We start from the raw sequence: 19,145 nt of genomic DNA, 5'->3' as shown, positions 1-19,145 counted from the left end.
AGAATATTGCATCTACAAAAGGCGAAGGGATCTCTCTGTGGGTCTTGTTAACAAATGCTTTGATCTTGGACAACCAATTGGAAAGATACCAGGCTGGGAATAAGCGTAGCTACATTTTTGTAAAAGGGATAAGTACTTAAGCTTAAACAAGCTGGTTGGAGTGTGCACATGGGACAAAAAGAAGTCTCCGTGCAATGAGGGAGGCCTCTCGGTGACTGTAAATGAAATGGATACATGGGGAAATTAACACGGTTCAATATTAGTCTTGGGGAGGGGGCTTCACAAGAGCCTGCTGGCTGCCAGATCTGCCAAAGCGCAATGGAAGCAGGATGAGAGCGCTTCCCCCATCCTCACAACCCCCTTGCCATCAGAAGTGTAATGTCAAGTGCAGGAAGCGTGAGAACTGTTTGATTTGGACTGGAATTTGAAGGCAGGGATAAGCTGGTGAATGCAGACAAACAGCTTTACATTTCCTCTATTCCATCATCTGAACCAGTGGGGGCTGTGCAAACCCCACCTGCCCAGCAGTTGTTAGCATCATCTTTTCCCTGCTGGCACATGCCATGTTTATGCTAAAGAAGGATGGGCCCCATCCAGCAGAAAAGATCGGCCCTCGGAGCCATTAGAGTTAGAATAAGGGTAGAACGGAAGGCAAAGTAGGTTCTATTCCAGCGGTTCTCAACCTGTGGGTCCCCAGATGTTGTTGGACTACAACTCCCATCATCCCTGAGCTCTGGCCTTGCTAGCCAGGGGTGATGGGAGTTGTAGTCCAACATCATCTGGGGAGCCACAGATTGAGAAAGGCTGTTCTATTCTATTCCTGCCCAGCCCTTACATATTTTAAAGAGAGAAGGGGACAAGAGTTTGGATTTGATATCCCGCTTTATCACTACCCTAAGGAGTCTCAAAGCGGCTAACATTCTCCTTTCCCTTCCTCCCCCACAACAAACACTCTGTGAGGCGAGTGGGGCTGAGAGACTTCAGAGAAGTGTGACTAGCCCAAGGTCACCCAGCAGCTGCATGTGGAGGAGCGGAGACGCGAACCCAGTTCACCAGATTATGAGACTACCGCTCTTAACCACTACACCACACAGACAGACACATAGATACACACAGAGGCACACATGCTGCATCTGTTAAACTGATGGGTGGCTCAGTTCATCTGACAACCAAAGCACTTGCAAATGGGACAGCCAAAGCCAGGCAAGCAGTCCAAGGCAGCGCCTGGATTTTACCTGCAGTGTCATTTTCACAAAAGGTGGGGGCGGCTTATTCTCAACGTCTCTCGATGGAGCCATCAGACACACCTGCAGCTCGCTGTGATCCTCCTGCCAGTTTTTCTCCCGGAGGGGCTCTCGCCAGGGCTTCGGGTCGGGCACGGCTTCAAACCAGGAGGGACCAGGATCAGAAACGTAGCTGGATCCTTTTCTGAAGTCAGGTTTCAAATCCTTTGCCGAAACAAACCAGGAAACCCCTGGGGCAGGGGAAAGAAGAACGCTTTAAAAAAAAAGGAATGTAAATTGTTCATTCCCGCTGCAGTTCACTTATAAAAGACAAGAAGGCACGAAAACAGGGGGCTACCTCCGCCATTTGCCCCCTTTTGCTCTGGGCTGTCCTCTGCAACTGTAAAAGTTCCAAGACGATGTTCAGAGCAGACATAGGCACATCACAGCTGCATATATAATGTATGCCACTCCCCAAATTTAGGGATTTAGCAAAGATAAAATGGCACAGAACAAAGAGTGAAGAAGCATGGAAGCAGCAAACAATCCAGGAGAGGAAGTCAACATTTTAGTACAGTGGTGCCTCGGGTTAAGAACTTAATTCGTTCCAGAGGTCCGTTCTTAACCTGAAACGGTTCTTAACCTGAGGCATGCTTTTGCTAATGGGGCCTCCTGTTGCTGCTGGTGCACGATTTCCATTATTATCCTGGGGTAAAGTTCTTAACCACTTCCTGGTTAGCAGAGTTTGTAACCCGAAGCGTCTGTAACCACTGTACATTAAATGCTCTGCACTCTTACCAGGCCTTTGCAAAAATGTTGGTTGATGGGATTTAAAAAGAGATGGAAAAGTATAGCAAATCATTATTAATTATGGATTATTATCAACAGATCTTATTTTGCTTTGGGGTTCAGCATTTGTTTTCTTTGTTGAAAGAATCCTTGGGGGAAAACATAAGATATGTGCATGGGGGGCAGGGAGAGATGGCAAAGAGAACAGGGGTGAATCCTTGGGCTTCTGGCTCTTGGGTCACGGCAGCTTACTGGGAGGGAAAGGGGGTTGGGATTGTCGCTGTGCAGACACTCTGGCAGAGGAAACCCAGTGTCCCCACTGGTATATCCCCACAGTGATGACCCTCCCTGCCATCTCTCTCCCTAGAAGCCACAGTGACCAGAGACTCCTGATGTGTATGCTGGTTTTTGAAGTACCATATAGTCATTCTTTCCTCTTGCATCTGAGAATCTTCCCCTCCCTTCTTTATACCACCAAAAACAAGGACTAGGCTATGATTTGCATTGTCTACAACCAGAAGTAATAAGAAATTTTAAAAAACCCAAAAAGGTATGGAAAAGTAAATACAAAAGGGTATTGGATTTACTGTCAGCGTGCGGTCAAAGCTGAGGAACAAATATTTTCCCCTCATGCAGTGTTTGTTTAAAACATCTTGCTCTGTATAGTTTTAATCAGTCTGCTATTTCATAGCTTTAGGAGACAGATAGCAGAAAATCCCCCAGATCTCCTGATGATGAAACGAAATCTGTTTGCTTCTGGTCCCAATTTATTAGCACGTTTAAAGCCTTAAATTGTTTGGGGTGTCTGAAGGCCTGTCTTCTGTACTGGCACACAGCAGCCACCAGGTGAGGACCTGCTGCATGACCTGCCTTTGAAGGTGCAGAGGACAAGGGCACAGGATTGGTCCTCTTCCATGGAAGCATCCAGGCTGTGGAATTCACTGGCCCAGGTGGTTTGGCAGGGGGTAATTTGGCAACCATTTAAACCAACTTTTGAGGGCTGCACTCTCTCCCTGATTTTATTTTTTGCAGGTTAAATAAGTGGTTTTGCTGCTGAATTGTTTTTTGTTTTATTCCTCATTGTTCTAATATGATATGATGTTTCCATGTTTTGCCTGCAGCGCTGACAGCCCTTTCAAAGATGTGGGGTGTGAATTATTATTGCATAAACAAAACCAAATAAGAGCAACCTGTGGCAGTGTAATATAGAACCCTTTTTCTTCCTGGCCTGTGCCTAGCATGTTGTGTTGCGCTAAACAAGTTTAAGACTGTGGTAGTAGCAGTATCTGCAGGGCCAGCGTGACTGCACAAGAAAACCAAGCAAGAGATCTGGGGTTGGGGTGGGTACTCCCGAGAGATGCCTCTGGGGAAGTGAGCCTCAGAATCTCTTGGAATTTGAAGCTGAGCTGCACTTCCTGGATTAAGCAAGGCAGGGGCCCTCCAATCCCCCACTCCCTGGGATTATGCAAATTGCAACACAACATCATCTGGTAGGCCACAGATTCCTCGCCCCTGGATTAAGCAATGCAATCTACCTGCTTTTGGGTAGTTTTGAGACCAAGAGTGTTTTGGATAGGAACATATGAACTAGGATCCCACACACCCCATATTGTATTTACTTACAGTGGTACTTCTGAATGCGAATGGAATCCGTTCCAGAGCCCCGTTTGCATCCTGAAGCGAACACAACCCGCATGCACCAGTCGTGATTCACCACTTCTGTGCATGCGTGTGACGTCATTTTGTGCATCTGTGCATGTGGCAAAACCCGGAAGTAACGCGTTCCATTACTTCCGGGTCGCCACAGAGCGCAACCCGAAAATGCTCAACCCGAAGTATGCCTGTACAGTGGTACCTTGGGTTACATAGGCTTCAGGTTACAGACTCTGCTAACCCAGAAATAGTACCTTGGGTTAAGAACCCCTTTCGGACAGTGTCAGGGAACTGCCATCAGAGGCACGGGAGAAGGAGAGGGTCTCTGATTCTGCAGGGGAAGGTCCAAGCGCTAGAGGGAGACTTAGCCGGGAAGAAGGGGAAGAGAATGAGTGTAACACCAGGGATCCAGGAGAGCAATGGGACAGGGAGGTGCAGGGGCTCCAGGACTCTTCGTTGGAAGTTAGCGAGGAGAGCCCAAGCACCCCGCTGCCCATGCCCACCCTGCGCAGGAGACTCCCGCGCAGTGAGAGGCGGAAACGATTGGGCGTCAAACAACTCTTATGTTGGCAACGCTTTAAGAAATGCCCAAAGACAGATTCTACGAGTGACTAAGGGCAGCCACGCAAATATGGGCTGCGTAGTCCGGAGGGTTTAACCAGGCAATCCGATGCTCAAACGGAGCAGGATTACGCACGAGTAACTCCCAACCACTACAGACAGGGACTGTGTTGTATTTTGCTTGCTCTTCTGATCAAAGGGCAGTAGCTACATAGCATACAGTGGTACCTCGGGTTACAGACGCTTCAGGTTACAGATGCTTCAGGTTACAGACTCCGCTAACCCACAAATAGTATCTCAGGTTAAGAACTTTGCTTCAGGGTAAGAACAGAAAATCGTGCTCCGGTGGCGCAGAAGCAGCAGGAGGCCCCATAGGCTAAAGTGGTTCTTCAGGTTAAGAACAGTTTCAGGTTAAGAACGGACCTCCGGAACGAATTAAGTACTTAACCTGAGGTACTACTGTATTTGCAAAAGTTAACCTGGAACTCTCATTTATTTTTTGCTTATGGCCACATCCTAGAGGCAGGCTGACGCAGGCTCGCCTGCCTTCGTCTTGCCCCGAGGCTCTTTGTCAGAATTGTCTGACTCCCCATCCCTAGTGGAACCAAAGATTCATCCCACGGATAGCCGTGAACGAGCCTATCAACAGGGGCAGGACAGGGAAATCGGCTACAGAAGAAACAGTAGCACATGTAACTCCCTATCAATCTACTGGTGTGTGGGTACAATGGTGCGTTTTATAGCCACCTTTTATTTGTTATGATGTGTGTGCGCTCTCCTCTACGTGCAGCTAACTGCTGGTTTTTATGGCACCAGAGCAACAGACAAAAGTCTGGAGGACCACGCGAGTCCTTCCTCATTCACAAAAGATGCAACGCTGGTCAGAGACCTTGCCGCCACCGTGGCTTGTTCCTCCTCGGCTTTTTCTCTGCAAGAAGCCTGCCATGCTGCCTCCTCTGCTTGCCCTTGCTTTCCAGAAGGAACCCATCCAGCTGAGCAAATTCGCCCTCCGTCCCACTCTCGGGATCTTCCCGCAGCCTCGCCTGGCTGGGTGTCGGAGTGGGGAAAGTCAGGCCGACGTCTCGGGTGTGCTTCTTGGTGGCGCTGTTCACAATCTCAAAGTCTCCTGGGGTTCAAAAGAAAGGGATTTGATAGTGGTATGTTCTAAACAGGTTTTATGCATGTAATTCTATTTTAATTCAATTGGTGTTTAATTGTATTTTAACAATTGATTTTTCAATGTTTACCACAGAAGGCCACACATTGCAAACTGATTATGGGCTGGCTTGACACGGTCTGCTCTAGACACATTGAAAAATACGCACATTTGCATAATATAATATATATAATATATGCATTATAAATAAAAGCAAACATTCTACACATGTAAAAACACCAGGCAGGCCCCACAAATAACCCAGAGTAGCATTAAATTCTGGAATTAGACCCACATGTGAAACCTGCTCAAAGTTAATAAAACAGAAACAAGATATGAAAAGCAAAGATCCTGACTTCTTTTTTTACTTTCCTCTTGGTTTCTGAGTCTTTAAAAATATGAGAAATATACAGTATTTTTGGACAGAAACTGGAATGTCCAGGACTTGTAGCAACATCTCCTTCCTTGAAATTCTGAAGGATGCTCACGCAACAATGAACAGTGCGAAGAGCTATGCAGAATGAAAAATGACACATACACACAGCAAAATCATCAGATATAGTAGCCTAGCTACAGGATTTATTATTTCCATGTATTGATTTTGTCACGTGTGCTTCCATGTTCATTTTCTGAATATACATACTTGCTTTCCCCCCAATATACATTAGTCTGTAGAACAAGAAGCCCTGCACAGAGTCTGCATCCAAGCACTGAACATGTTGCTGAAACCACACAATGGGATCAGAAATTTCAGAAGACTCTTCTAACTCATTTTTCAACCTGCACGGGCATGAGAACAGAATGCTAGACTAGGTGGAACTCCGGCCTGATGCAGCAGAGGACTCCATATCTTAACAGGGAGAACTTTGATTTAACCCAGGGGTCAGCAAACTTTTTCAGCGGAGCGCCAGTCCACTGTCCCGCAGACCTTGGGGGGGGGGCCAGACTATATTTTTTTTTGGGGGGGGGAATAAACAAATTTCTGTGCCCCACAAATAACCCAGAGATGCTTTTAAATAAAAGGACACATTCTACTCATGTAAAAACACTGACCATCCGCAGACCGGATTTAGAAGGCGACTGGGACGGATCCGGCCCCCGGCCCTTAGTTTGCCTACCCATGATTTAACCAAACAAAACACACCAAGAACCATGCCTGTCTTATGAAATGTGGAATTCCTGCATCCCTCACCCTGCCTCAGAGGAGGAGGGCTGGAGCACATGTCCTTAGGTCCCCTCCAACTCAAAAACTCTTCATTCTGCCAATAATGTACAGTGGTGCCTCGCAAGACGAAAAGAATCCGTTCTGTGATTCTCTTCGTCTAGCGGTTTTTTCGTCTTGCGAAGCAAGCCCATTGACGGATTAGCGGATTAGTGCCATTAGCAGCTTTTAGCAGCTTATCTGCTGATCGGATCAGCTGATAAGCGGCTTAGCGGCTTAGAAAAAGGGGGGAGGGGGGAAAAACCAGCAGGAACTCGCAAGACATTTTCGTCTTGCGAAGCAAGCCCATAGGAGATTCATTTTACGAAGCACCTCCAAAACGGAAAACTCTTTCGTCTAGCGAGTTTTCCGTCTTGCGAGGCATTCGTCTTGCGGGGCACCACTGTATAGACCTGCAGAAAACTGGAGGATGTACATGGCTCCAGTTTTAATAGTGGGTGAGGATAGTACACGGTTGTATATAACTGGCCTCCGTTTTTAGATAAGTTTTGTCCCAGAACAGAAATCACACAACAGATAAGAGCAAGATTCACATCATCAAATAAGGAGTGAAGCTCCAGCCGTCTGAGCAAGAGAACGGACAATTATTTGCAGTAGTGAGAAAGTTTACGACTGTGCTTGCAAGTGGGGAAAATACCACACAGAACAAGTCAGTTCTCTGACCCAAGATTTATTGCGAGACCAGAGTCAAGAAAGCCCACAGTACGGACAAAGGAACTACCTGCTAGCATCAAAGAAGCCCGTGGAGGGAAGGGGAGTGCCATTTCACCGGAGTTCAACTTGTTATCCGTTTTTTGAAAGGATCTGAGCTGCAAAGATGTGCAGGCGGAGAAAGCTCTGCAAGCACACCTGGCTGACTGAAGTAAGAGCGAGGGACTCTGAAGAGGATCACAACAAAAAGGCAAGAGCGCAGACATGAAGGCAAGAGTCGGGATGAGAGCTGCTCACCTGCCTGGACAGCCTTGTTCAACATCCGCCTGCTCCGCTTGCTACTGAGAGCAGGGCTTGGTCCAAGCGAGCTGCTGAGGGTAGAAACTGAATCCGAAGAAATGAAAGAGTCCGTTGCCTAAAGGAAAGAATCAGGCAGATGCATGAAGGTCTCAGAGGACTGCAAGTTCGTTTCTCGGTGTTTGGAAAGGAATCAAATCAGCCAGTCTCTCTCACACGCACACAAAGAGCACCACCTTGGCTCTGAAAAACAAGCTAGCTAGCTTTTTAGAACACAATGTCCACATCCATTTCCTTCAGAAATCGTCACTTCTGTGGTCATGAGGATGGGACAATTATCCCCCCTGTTCATGGCTTCCAGCTTGGATGAATGTATGTTGCTTGGTGGGGAGGTACGGAAGGAAAGTTACTGGCCTCCATCTGGGGTGAGACCCCAATATAATAATAATAATAATAATAATAATAATAATAATAATAATAATAATAATAATTTTTATTTATATCCCACCCTCCCCAGCCGAAGCCGAGCTCAGAGCGGCTAACTTCAAATGTGTAACACATTAACATAAAACCAGACAATCAATTAAAATACATCCTCAAATCAGATCAGGATCAGAATAAAATCCAATCAGATGGCAACCCGCAGATTAGGGTTGGGGACCTTAAATGCTGACCAGGCCCAACTGTTTGTGCTGAACTTATATGGGCCTGTGAGAAAAATTGGGAGGCCGCTTTCATGCAAGTTCTTATGAAAGGGGAGGGGGAGTCAGAGTGATTATAAGAAACCACTTTGGCATATAAATTAGCAACAACAGTGGACATGATGCCCCCTCTTTATTACGTCATGTCCCCATCTATATTATGAAGTAGGACAGGATTATTATTATTACAATTATTATTATTATTATTACTACTGCTACTACTAAAATTTGTATGCCACCCTTTGTTCTGAGATATCAGGATGAACCACAGAATAAGGCCACAAAGTACATAATAAAAACAAGAACAAAAACAAAGCCAAACAAAAAAGCCGATTCCCACAAAAACGTTTAAAGGGACGTGGGCTGTTAATCAGCCAAAGGCCTGGTTGAAGAGGAACGTTTTCGCCCAGTGTCTAAAGATGTACAATGAAGGCACAGCTAAAGACCATTTCACCTGCTGCTTACAAAAGCTAAAGGACAAGAAGGCTGACCTTTCCATACTCTTACACGCAGAGGCCTCAGCTCAGCTGATGCAGTGGAGGAGGAGAAAGACAGAGAGACCCCAATGAAGATTAGCCTGCCTCCGCCCACATAGCTTAGCTGATCTTCAAATTAAAGGCTAGTTGTCACGCTTTCCTTTCACCTGTTTTATGCAGATCATAGATCACAGTAAACTTTTTGCTGTAGATTACCCTACAGGTTCCTATGCCACATACTTGGGCTTAGGGCCCTCGTATTTACGGGACCGCCTCTCCTGGTCTGCCCCGCAGAGGACCTTAGTTTAGAGCAGTGTTTCCCAACTGGTGTTCCGCGGCACACTAGTGTGCCGCGAGATGTTGCCTGGTGTGCCGTGGGAGGGAGGCGGGCGAGTCGGGCGGCGAGAGGCGGGGCGGCAGCGGCGAGGAGAGGCCGCCCAGCGCGGGGCTCTCGCCGTCTGCCTGCCTGGCTGCCTGCGTGGCGCTGACGTCACGGGGCTGTAACGTGCCCCACATAGGCACATGCGGGGCGGCGAGCGAGCGAGCTCCCACATCCCATCGCCGCTCGCTTCGGCCGGCCTACTGGGCTGTCGCAGGTGGAAGGCCTGCGCATGCGCGAGGTTTTCGCGCCTTCGGGATTCCCTTCACGCCTTCCTCCTCCCAGGTCCTTGAGAGCGCGGGAAGCGGCAGCGCGAGACCGGCGTTGAGCCTGCTAGGTATTGCGCTTGCCAAGGCAGTCATTTGGGAAATGAAAACTTGCAAAGCAAGCAACCAGTTCAATCTGAAGTACGTGTATGCTTAATATCCTGTATCTGAAACCTGTTCTGCCCCCTCCCCCACACTTGGTGCCATTTTCATCTACACATGCAGCAGAGTAAGTTGACCCAGAATAGTACCAATTCAGATGGCAGATGGGAGAATGACAGTGCTGAATGCTTTCCCATGTAGAACAGTCCCTGCAAATAAAAACCTAGCATATTTGGAAGAGGGATGCTAGCCTAACCATTACCTTTTATGCTGTTACTATTTTTTTATTTTTTTTTACATAAGTAAAAAGTGACCTTTCCCCATCTGGCATGGTGGTGTGCCTCGAGATTTTTTTCATGAAACAAGTGTGCCTTTGCCCAAAAAAGGTTGGGAAACACTGGTTTAGAGGTCCCAGGCCCTAAGGAAGTCAGACTATCCTCCACCAGGGCCAGGGCCTTTTCAGTGATGGCTCCAACCTGGTGGAATGCTCTGTCCCATGAGACTAGGGCCCTGCAGGATTTAACCTCCTTCTGTCAGGCCTATAAGACAGAGCTATTCCGCCTGGCCTTTAATTTGAATTCAGTCTGATCTTTTATTTCCCTTCTCTTCCCTCCCCCTCCCCTTTTATGAAGATTACCCGCTCTGAGACCCCACAGCTAATTCTCCCCTGGCCTCCTCGCTGGCCCAAGTAGGACTAATTCAGCCAGCTAGCCCTGGTGACTATCTAATGCTTATTAGATGGATTTCCCCCAAATTGATTTTAGAACTTTGAATTTATTGTTATTCATGCTTTTATAATGTATTTTAGGCTGTTTTTTGTTGTATCACAATTAAGTTTTGTTGTTAGCCGCCCTGAGCCTGGTTTTCTGAACCGGGAAGGGTGGGGTATAAATAAAAAAATATTATTATTATTATTATTGCAAAGCTTAGCAGGCCATGACAGAAAGATGGGAAGGACTATCTAATGCTTATTAGATGGATTTCCCCCAAATTGATTTCTGAACTTTGAATTTTGTTATTCGTGTTTTTATACTGTATTTTATGCTGCTTTTACAATTAAGTGTTTCAAATTTGTTGTTAGCCGCCCTGAGCCCGGTTTTTGAACCGGGAAGGGCGGGGTATAAATAAAAAGTTCTTCTTATTATTTATTATACTTACCTGGGTCTCTTTTCTTTTTGGCTCAGCATGAGCCATTCTTTGGTAGTCTGCTGCCCTGTCTTTCCTGCTCCCCTTGGCGTGCTTCTCCGAGCGCGTCTTCTGGTGTCGGATGGCGCTGTAGAGCTGGGACAGTTTGGGGGACACCTGCACTCTGTCCTGCCCAAAGGCCCGGATCAGCCTCTCTGTGTCAATCGTGGAAACGGAAACACTTGCCTCCGTCCGAGACGCAGTGTCCGTCTCGGGCTGAGTCACTTCTGAATCGGAGGTGATGTCGGTTAACACGCTGGAATCTTTCACAGGCCTCATTTCAGAAGAGGTGTCGCTCAGAATTGCCGAATTCCGACGCTGCTCCAAATTTCGATCCATGTGGTAAAGAGCTGTGGCGCTGCCAACTTTACAGTGCCTAGATTTTGATAGCCTTGTATTGCTGGTGTCCTCTGGGCTCTCTTCCGCCTTTCCCCTGGGGCTATGGATTGCAACTCTACCTTTGTACGCCTTATTTGCTTGGGAACTGATCTTCTTTGACTCTTTCCCCTTTGGTTCCACTTGGACACGGACATCTTCATCCTTGGCAGGCACCAGGGTGTGCCTAACCGGGTTTTGCAGAAGCCTGGCTAATCTATCAAGTCGCTCTACCAGAGACAGCTCACTTCTGCTGCTGCCACTCGGACTACGTAGCTGGTGCTGCTTCTGACGCTCCAAGTATTTAGCCCAGAGTTCATCTAAACTGCCTGTGAAAGGAGCACTTTGCATTGCTGGGAGATCGGCTACCCGCTTCTCTTTTAAGCTGCTCCTTTGGCTGCTTGGAAGAAGCTGGTCTTTGGACAATTTGTGGCCACTTTTCCTCACATCAGGCTGTTTTAGTTCCTTCCTTGGAGAGCCTCTCTCCAAAGTCTCATTGAACCTCAATTCCTCCAGCACACTGTAATCTGGCTCAAAATTCGGTGGAGAAAACCTCTCCTCTCCTGTTGGCTGGTGCGGAGAGAAAACTGCCTGACCTCTTCTGGATGTTCCGTCGTACTGGAAAATGTCTTTTGAAGGAAGGGCTGGGCGCTCTTGCACTGCATACTGTCCCAAGGCATCATTCCCAGCAAGGAAGTCAATTCCATGCTGCAGAGGCACTGGGTGATGCAGGTAAAACTGAGCAGATCTGAACACTGAATGGGTAGCTGCCACAGATTCCAAGGGATTTGGGACTTTGGGACTTCCTAAAGGGGGAAAGGAAGGGAAAAGAAAATGAAATATTTAAGTTTGGCTGGAAAAAAACCCAGCTACAATACATGATGGTTCTCATTCTAAATTGACAGTGCTATTCATCAACTGGACGCGGGTGGCGCTGTGGGTAAAACCTCAGTGCCTAGGACTTGCTGATCGTATGGTCGGCGGTTCAAATCTCCGCGGCGGGGTGAGCTCCCGTCTTTCGGTCCCAGCTCCTGCCCACCTAGCAGTTCGAAAGCACCCCTAAGTGCAAGTAGATAAATAGGTACCGCTTTATAGCGGGAAGGTAAACGGCGTTTCCGTGCGCTGCGCTGGTGCTGGCTCGCCAGAGCAGCTTCGTCATGCTGGCCACGTGACCCAGAAGTGTCTCCGGACAGCGCTGGCCCCCGGCCTCTTAAGTGAGATGGGTGCACAACCCTAGAGTCGGACATGACTGGCCTGCACGGGCAGGGGTACCTTTACCTTTACCTATTCATCAACTGTAGACGCAGTCTCTTTACATGTTTAGTTTATTTTCTTTTTATACATTAATTTGGGGATTTGTATGCTCCCTTTCAAAACAGACCTTTCCCAATGTGACATAAGTTAGAAGAACGTGTCAAATCATCCCTTGAAAAAAGTAACTTTAAAAATAAGACAACTGTCAAACTTATACAAAAAAAGAAGATAAATATAATGAAAAAGCAACAATACAAAATGAAAAACATAAACACAACGGAAGTGAAACAAATAAAATTAATAAGCACAACGGTTAAAATCCATTTCAATGCACTTCCAAGTTTGTTTATGGGCCAGAGCAATAACAACAGTTATAAATGGAGTTGTATAAATGAACTCAGAGAAGACTAGTTTCTCTGTGCAAGCAGTTGTCTACTCTACTCCTCTGCTAGACCAACAACAAAAATAATTGCTTATGCTGGCCTAGACTTGTGGAATCTTGTCAGGAAAATAAAACGGCAGTGCAAACTCTTTCCTCAAGCTAAAATAAGGCTGTGCAAAATGGACGGCTGCCTGCATTTATTCGGGCTATTGAATTTAGATTATCTAGTTATAGGCTGGGGGTTTTTTCCCTCTCTCTGGCAGAACACACAGCTCTCCACACACACCCTCGCCCGAGGCATGAACATTTTTTAATGTGCTCATCTCCCCAACGTTCTTCTGTCCTCCCTTCCTTCTAATACCAACATTTCAAGAGTTGTGTATGTCACTCCATGGCAAGAGCTGATCAAAGGCACAAAGGCAAGAATTCTCCTTCAGCTTCTGAGCATGTTGCTGCGCTGAGATTTTTTTACGTGGAAACGCAGCCGGTTATGAACCTATAAAGCTTGCATGGGAAAGCTCATATATTCTGTCCACACTCTCCCTAAAATACTATGCTGTTCTGCTCTAATTCTTTTGGCATTTGCAGATTCTGTTTTAACACCTTTCCTTCCTTCGGCAGTGAGAGAAACTTTGGCTGGCTCGTTCTGCACTGCCAGAGGATACTGAGTGAAAGAGCACAAAGGGAAGACCAGGTTTCTAGGTTCGGTTATGGAGCCAAGCAGTGGGTCCAGACCAGAAGCATTGGTTTAAGGCAGTGGTTCCCAATTGGTGGTCCATGGACCCCAGGGAGTCTGCCTAACACACCCAGTGGGTCTGTGGCACCATTCACATAACAAAAACTACCATACAGATATCAAAAATTTCAAAAGTAGAAGATCCATGGCCACAAATGGGAACAGCAAGCACCACACTCACATATATAAAAACAGTTTGTAACTTTTTTCTAAGCCTGATTTCTGGGCCAGAGGTGCGTACGATCTTCCTGGAGGTTACAGTTGGGGGAAGGAAGGGTTAACAGTTTACTCCCCAGCTGCCCTTAAGAAATTCACTGCCCACCCCCCATTAAAAGACTACTTGTGGCTCGAGGTGTTTTTTCCAGGGATCACAGCATCTAATCATTTTGCCCTTCATTTTCAGAAATCATCTTCATCCACCATCTTTTGCTGATGAATAAAAAAGAGCATCATTTCATGGCATCCTAAAACTATCCTCCGGTACTATTGCTCTGAACTGCTCTTCTGTTACTTTTGTGACTCTGTAATTTCGTAATTTTAGTTTGATATTTTAATGATACAGTGGTACCTTGGTTCTCAAACTTAATCTGTTCCGGGAGTCCATTCGACTCCCGAAACAATTCGAAAACCAAGGTGCGGCTTCCTGCACTGAAGCGGAAGCCGAGTCAGACGTTTGGCTTCCAAAAAACGTTCGCAAACCGGAACACTTACTTCCCGGTTTGCGGCATTCGGGAGCCGATTTGTTCTGGAGCCAAGCACTTCAAGAACCGAGGTACCACTGTAGTGTGTTTTTGTTTTCAACCAAGATATTTTTCTAGCTCCCCCTGGAAGCATTTGGTGAAGGGCAGATTATAGCAACAGCAACAAGTTATTTCAACTCCCATAGCAAAACAATCATTCTTGGGACACTCCAGATCTAGCACAACACATAAGAGGCTTCCAAACTGTAATAAATATTCAGATGGCACAAAAGCAGCTCTTGTTACACATAGAAGAATAGTTACCTTTGACACCTTCCTGTGCTCCTGCATCTTCTCCTGTCCAAGCCTCCTTAGGAATAGCCCTTTTACTATAGATGCCCTCTCTGTGCTTGATAGCTACAGGACTTCGTGGAATCTCATCCCCTGAGCCAAGTACCTGTTCTGGAAATTTTGGAGGGGTGGCATCGTTTGATCCTGTTAGAAGACAGAGAATGGGGAGACCAATTTATATGCATATATACGAAAGAGGACTGGGAAAGGAAAAAGTACATTTTTTAAAATGACACAGAAAAAATAAACATCCTGCAGCAGCATGTTTCTGTGTTGTAACAGTTCTAAAGTCTACAACGGAAGCCAATTTATATTCTGGGTCAACAGCACTTGGTCACCTAACATTTTCCCAATTAAACGAGACATATCCCAACTCTATCAGTTAATTTAGTGGATGTATGCCTTCTAGGATTACAAGCATCCTCATTACTGAACTCCACTGTGGTCTTGGATGGATGCTACAACAAGGTCCTCTATGTAGACAGACTTCGCGTCTGTGGTCAACCTCAGGTGGAAGAGATCATTCATTATCTGTTAGCCTGCCTCTTATTTAGAGATCCAAGAGACTGCTTTTTGAAACCTCTGTTCACACAAGCAAACAGGTACACCCTGGCAGAAACGGTTGGGTTTCTTTTGAGTGAAAATAATAGCTTAATAACACACAGGAATAATGAGTTAGATTGAATCACTTCAAGTTGTGGTGATTCGGAGGTTTAATCTGAAATCAAGCTAGATGGTGTCTCTGGTATCTTCTCTCTCATACTTCAGGGATGTTGGCTTATACTATGGATGAATGTTCTGTATTATTTGCTAGAGGTTTGTCATGACTTTCAGCTAGAACAATAAACTTACAAACTGAACATTACAGAACTACGTTCACAGAATTCCAACCACTAGCTATGTCTTCTTGGTTCCGGTTCCAACCAAACAGGATAGGCAAACAACAGAACCTAAAAGCACATGAGGTCCAATTTTGACCAGGTCATCTTTTTGATCAGGGAGAAGCTCAAAACTATTGCCTGCTTTGAGGAAGAAAGACTAATAAATTCATGCCAGTCTCGTGATTGAACTTAACAAATAAGAAGCACTGTCCAACACCTTAGAAAGATGGTCCAAATGAGAAGGAATCTGTTTCCCATTCAGTGGTAGGACTCAGCATTATTCAGAACCACTTTACAGGTCAAGTAGTAATAAAGGCAAGCATGCCTCTGAGTATGTACAGAGTACAGGTTAACTAAGCTCTTGTACAAATACAGACAACGCAAACATTTTGGGTATCTGTTTAACCTGAACATTGAACTGCTTCCCAGAATACTTCACTGATACCTTACCTAAAGATAAAAACACATAGAAAACTGGAACAAAAGAGGGAAACATTGCTGGAGGGAGAGAAAGAACTGGAATGATGCAGTAGTTCAAAGCAGAACCAGGAAAATTAAAAACATCTAGGGTCCACCAACACTGGTAGAAAGAAATCGTGCTGCCTTTCTAGCTACTAAATTGTTCCCCCTGTCATTCAAATATAAAAAGCCATTTTAAACCAAAAGGCAAAGCTTAAATAAAGCACACATACGAGTTCTGTTTCTGCTCGACAACTATTGTAAATCTAGACTATTGCAGCTCAACTCTATTCAACAAATTTAAACACAGCACAACAAACTGCTTACGCTCTTGCATTTTATGCAAAGTCAGTTCCCTGGCTCTGCTGAGAACAGTCATGGTACTGAGGAGCTTAGATAAAAGTTTGGAGCAACAGGAAATACCTGAGTGGGAGCTCTCCATGGTAGTCTCTGATCGGACCCGCGAGAGTCTGAGGGTTTCTTTTGGACAGGGAACGTAGTACATCTCTGAGCTCCCAGGTGGTTTGTATGGCAGCAACCTTGGCGTACCTGCAGGCATGGAAAGCAAGGTGGACAAGACAAGGACACAAAATTAGCACCAAATGCGATACTACTTTAACCTTATAATATGTTGGCATAGCTAGGATCCTAAATGTATACACTTCGGTCCATGTAAAGGTCTGTAAGGAACAAGGCTCTCACCTGCCTTGTATGACTTTTCCATCCCACAGAAACTGTGGAAGTGGATTCACAAGCTAAACTGGTAGATTTGCTCACATATCCCTCAAGGAGAAAGTAGGTCTCACAACTGAGAGGGGATAATATATAATATGAACAAGGCTGCCTTGCTCATTAGGCACAGTTCTTCAGATCAAAGGACAGTAAATTAAACTTCTCACCAGCCTGCCTGTTCAAAACGGACATGTGGCTCACGGGAGCAGCTGCAGTACCCAGAATTTCATGACTCTTTCGATGAGAAGGTCTCAGAGCTTCCACGTCACCGCTGTCATTGCTAACAAATATCTCGGCAGAATAAGTTGCCCTCTCAGGGCTTTCTGTTGTTATCTGAGTGATGGCATCCGACGACATCTTTTCCGTTTGGGAAGAGGCCGTGGTTTTTAAGTTCTCTTCAGGACTCTGCCAATACGAACCCGGTATTCTTGCGCTCCCTCGGTCTGTAACTGGGAAAATCTGCCTGATCTCCAGTGGCTCCTGACTTGGGGCTGGTTTTGCTACAACTGGAACATGGGAATGCTTAAAGTGGGAATCTGGTGTAGGTGATCTTGGAAAGTATGCAGAATCCTGGATGCTTGTGAAATGTTCTGTGGGTTTCAAATTAGAGGTCACTTCCAACGAATGACTCGGATCATTTAGAGTTGCTGGATGAGGGTCGCTTTTAAATCCACCAACTCGTCTCTTTTCAGCGCCAGCATCTATTAAACTAGGAAGAGGCAATTCCACATGCTTTGGAGAGAGGGTCATGTGGACACCAGACAGGGCTTTCCGGGTTGGTGATGAAGGAGAGACTGGAATGGTCGTTGAAATGTGATCTGGGGAGGAAGTGGATAACGGGCTGCTGCTTCCAGTGTCCATGGCTTCAGCCCTGCATAAATATTGATCAGAGGCAGATTTGTTCTCTTTCGTCAATGTACTTTCCTTGCCTGTAGGAAAGTGTGGCTGAGGAATACCAGCAAAACTTCTTGAGACATCTTGAAAAGCATCCTTTGCCTTTTGTTGAGGTGGGTTGAAGGGACGGAGAGGATCACCCATAGTTTCTCCTGGGTTAAATTTATTATCAGAAGCGTTAACTAAAGGCCTGTCGTATCTTTTTAGCCCAGTAATGCCTTGGTAAGCAGCCTGGGTTTCTTCCCGATTCTCTGTAACTGAGTGGACCTTTTGATCAGTGCAAATCGGCTGGGAATTCTCTATAGAGACAGAACTCTTTTCCTGAGGATATGCCTCCTTGCTGACAACCATGGGCACATGACGATGGCCGTCTCCACCCGGACGAAATTCAACACTCTTATCTGGCACATGAACGGCTGTCATGCTCGCAGAAGCGCAGGGTTGAGGAGTTCCCACATGCAGCTTACTAGACTCCAGCTGTTCATTGCTAATCGACTGGGTTTCCAAAGGAATGGCTTCAGGAATGCTGGCACAGGGCACCCGGGAAGACGATGTCCTTTTACGGGATGCAAAAGTAATGGATGTAATTTGTTTGGCAGATTCTGTAGAAGAGGTGTCCGCAGCCAATTTTGCCTGTGCTGAGGCACTCGCTTCTTTTCCTGTGGCTGCCTTGGTGGTACCTGTCAGCCCCTTCAGACTTGTGTCTGTGGCGATAGGCAAGGGAGTGTGAACATTGTGGCTGGAGTCTGAGAGATTTTCTGAGTGTGCCCGCGGCTGGTCGCTGAAATGACTTTGGTCACTGGTCAAAGACGTAATCTCAGAGTCATCCGGAAGGGCACGGTCAGTTCCACATACCACCCTAGGCTGGGCTGCACTTACTACAGGCCATTCAGCTAGTTGGGAGTCTTGTATCCGAATGTCCTTTTGCAGCTCACTGTCACTTGAAGTTTTTGAGAGTTCTGTGTCTGTCTTCAGAATAGAACTGCAGCTAGAAATTCTTTCATAGCCGTTTCCCCGCAGCCCATCCTGTCAAGAATCCGAGACAAAAAGAAAGTGCATACTTTAATAGTACAGATCCACAACAGCAAAATTAGTTCAGCAAATTAATGTAAATATTTTTATATTTGATCTGTCACAATCAATGGGGCAGAGATAAAACCAATGAATCTTGCATGTACAAACAACTGCCAAATTAAGAAGATCAGAGAACTTTGTCTTAAAGAAGGCTTCCTAATCTAAACCTCAACAAATCTTTAACTTTAAAGAATAGAAAAGGAAGTGGACCAAATCTCTTGCCTCCAAGTCCCAACTTGGTGTCAGACTGCCTCCAAACGTGCCAAGATGTCACCATGGACAGAGAGAGTCAAAGTGAGCCCCGATTTAGTGGCACATATAAACTAGGGATGGAGTTTAACAACCCAAATCAGGAAAATATGACTACACAGGCAAAAGTTGTGAAGGCACCAGTGCTATCCCACCACTTCCTTCTAACACTTCTAACAAATTTCTATCACTTATATCTTGCATTTAAAAATAAAAGCATTTTCAAGGCTGCTTGCAAAGTTCAAGCATCATAAACCCATCAAGATCAAAGAACAAGCAATGAATAGACATCAGTAGAAAAATCTAACAAATCAAAAGAACAGGGAAGTTTGTCATTAAGAACCTTTTGGAATAACAATACAGTTAGCCTACAAATTAGCCTTCAACAATTTTATTCTGAGATCTTGTGTTGAAGGG

The 19,145-nt window shown here is 45.8% G+C and overlaps 1 protein-coding gene across 5 annotated transcripts in view; it reads right to left on the bottom strand.

Moving 5' to 3' along the window:
- Positions 1–19,145, bottom strand: part of ALMS1 (ALMS1 centrosome and basal body associated protein) — a 73,861-nt gene that overhangs the window by 15,327 nt on the left and 39,389 nt on the right. For 3 of the 5 annotated variants that reach the window (XM_083520395.1, XM_083520392.1, XM_083520393.1), the window contains exons 9-15: positions 16,679–18,431; positions 16,203–16,328; positions 14,413–14,583; positions 10,635–11,842; positions 7,553–7,670; positions 5,116–5,352; positions 1,236–1,474 (exon numbers count right to left, since the gene is read on the bottom strand). In XM_083520395.1, the coding sequence (XP_083376521.1) occupies positions 1,236–1,474; positions 5,116–5,352; positions 7,553–7,670; positions 10,635–11,842; positions 14,413–14,583; positions 16,203–16,328; positions 16,679–18,431 (3,852 nt within the window). The remainder of the gene's footprint in view (positions 1–1,235; positions 1,475–5,115; positions 5,353–7,552; positions 7,671–10,634; positions 11,843–14,412; positions 14,584–16,202; positions 16,329–16,678; positions 18,432–19,145) is intronic. The other 2 variants (XM_083520396.1, XM_083520394.1) reach the window with 1 other exon arrangement.

This window comes from Podarcis liolepis (genome assembly GCF_965112155.1).
Source record: "Podarcis liolepis genome assembly, chromosome: 9".
Lineage (NCBI taxonomy): Eukaryota > Metazoa > Chordata > Lepidosauria > Squamata > Lacertidae > Podarcis > Podarcis liolepis.
Note: the sequence above shows the minus strand (reverse complement) of the source record. Positions and strands in the feature narration are given on the sequence as shown.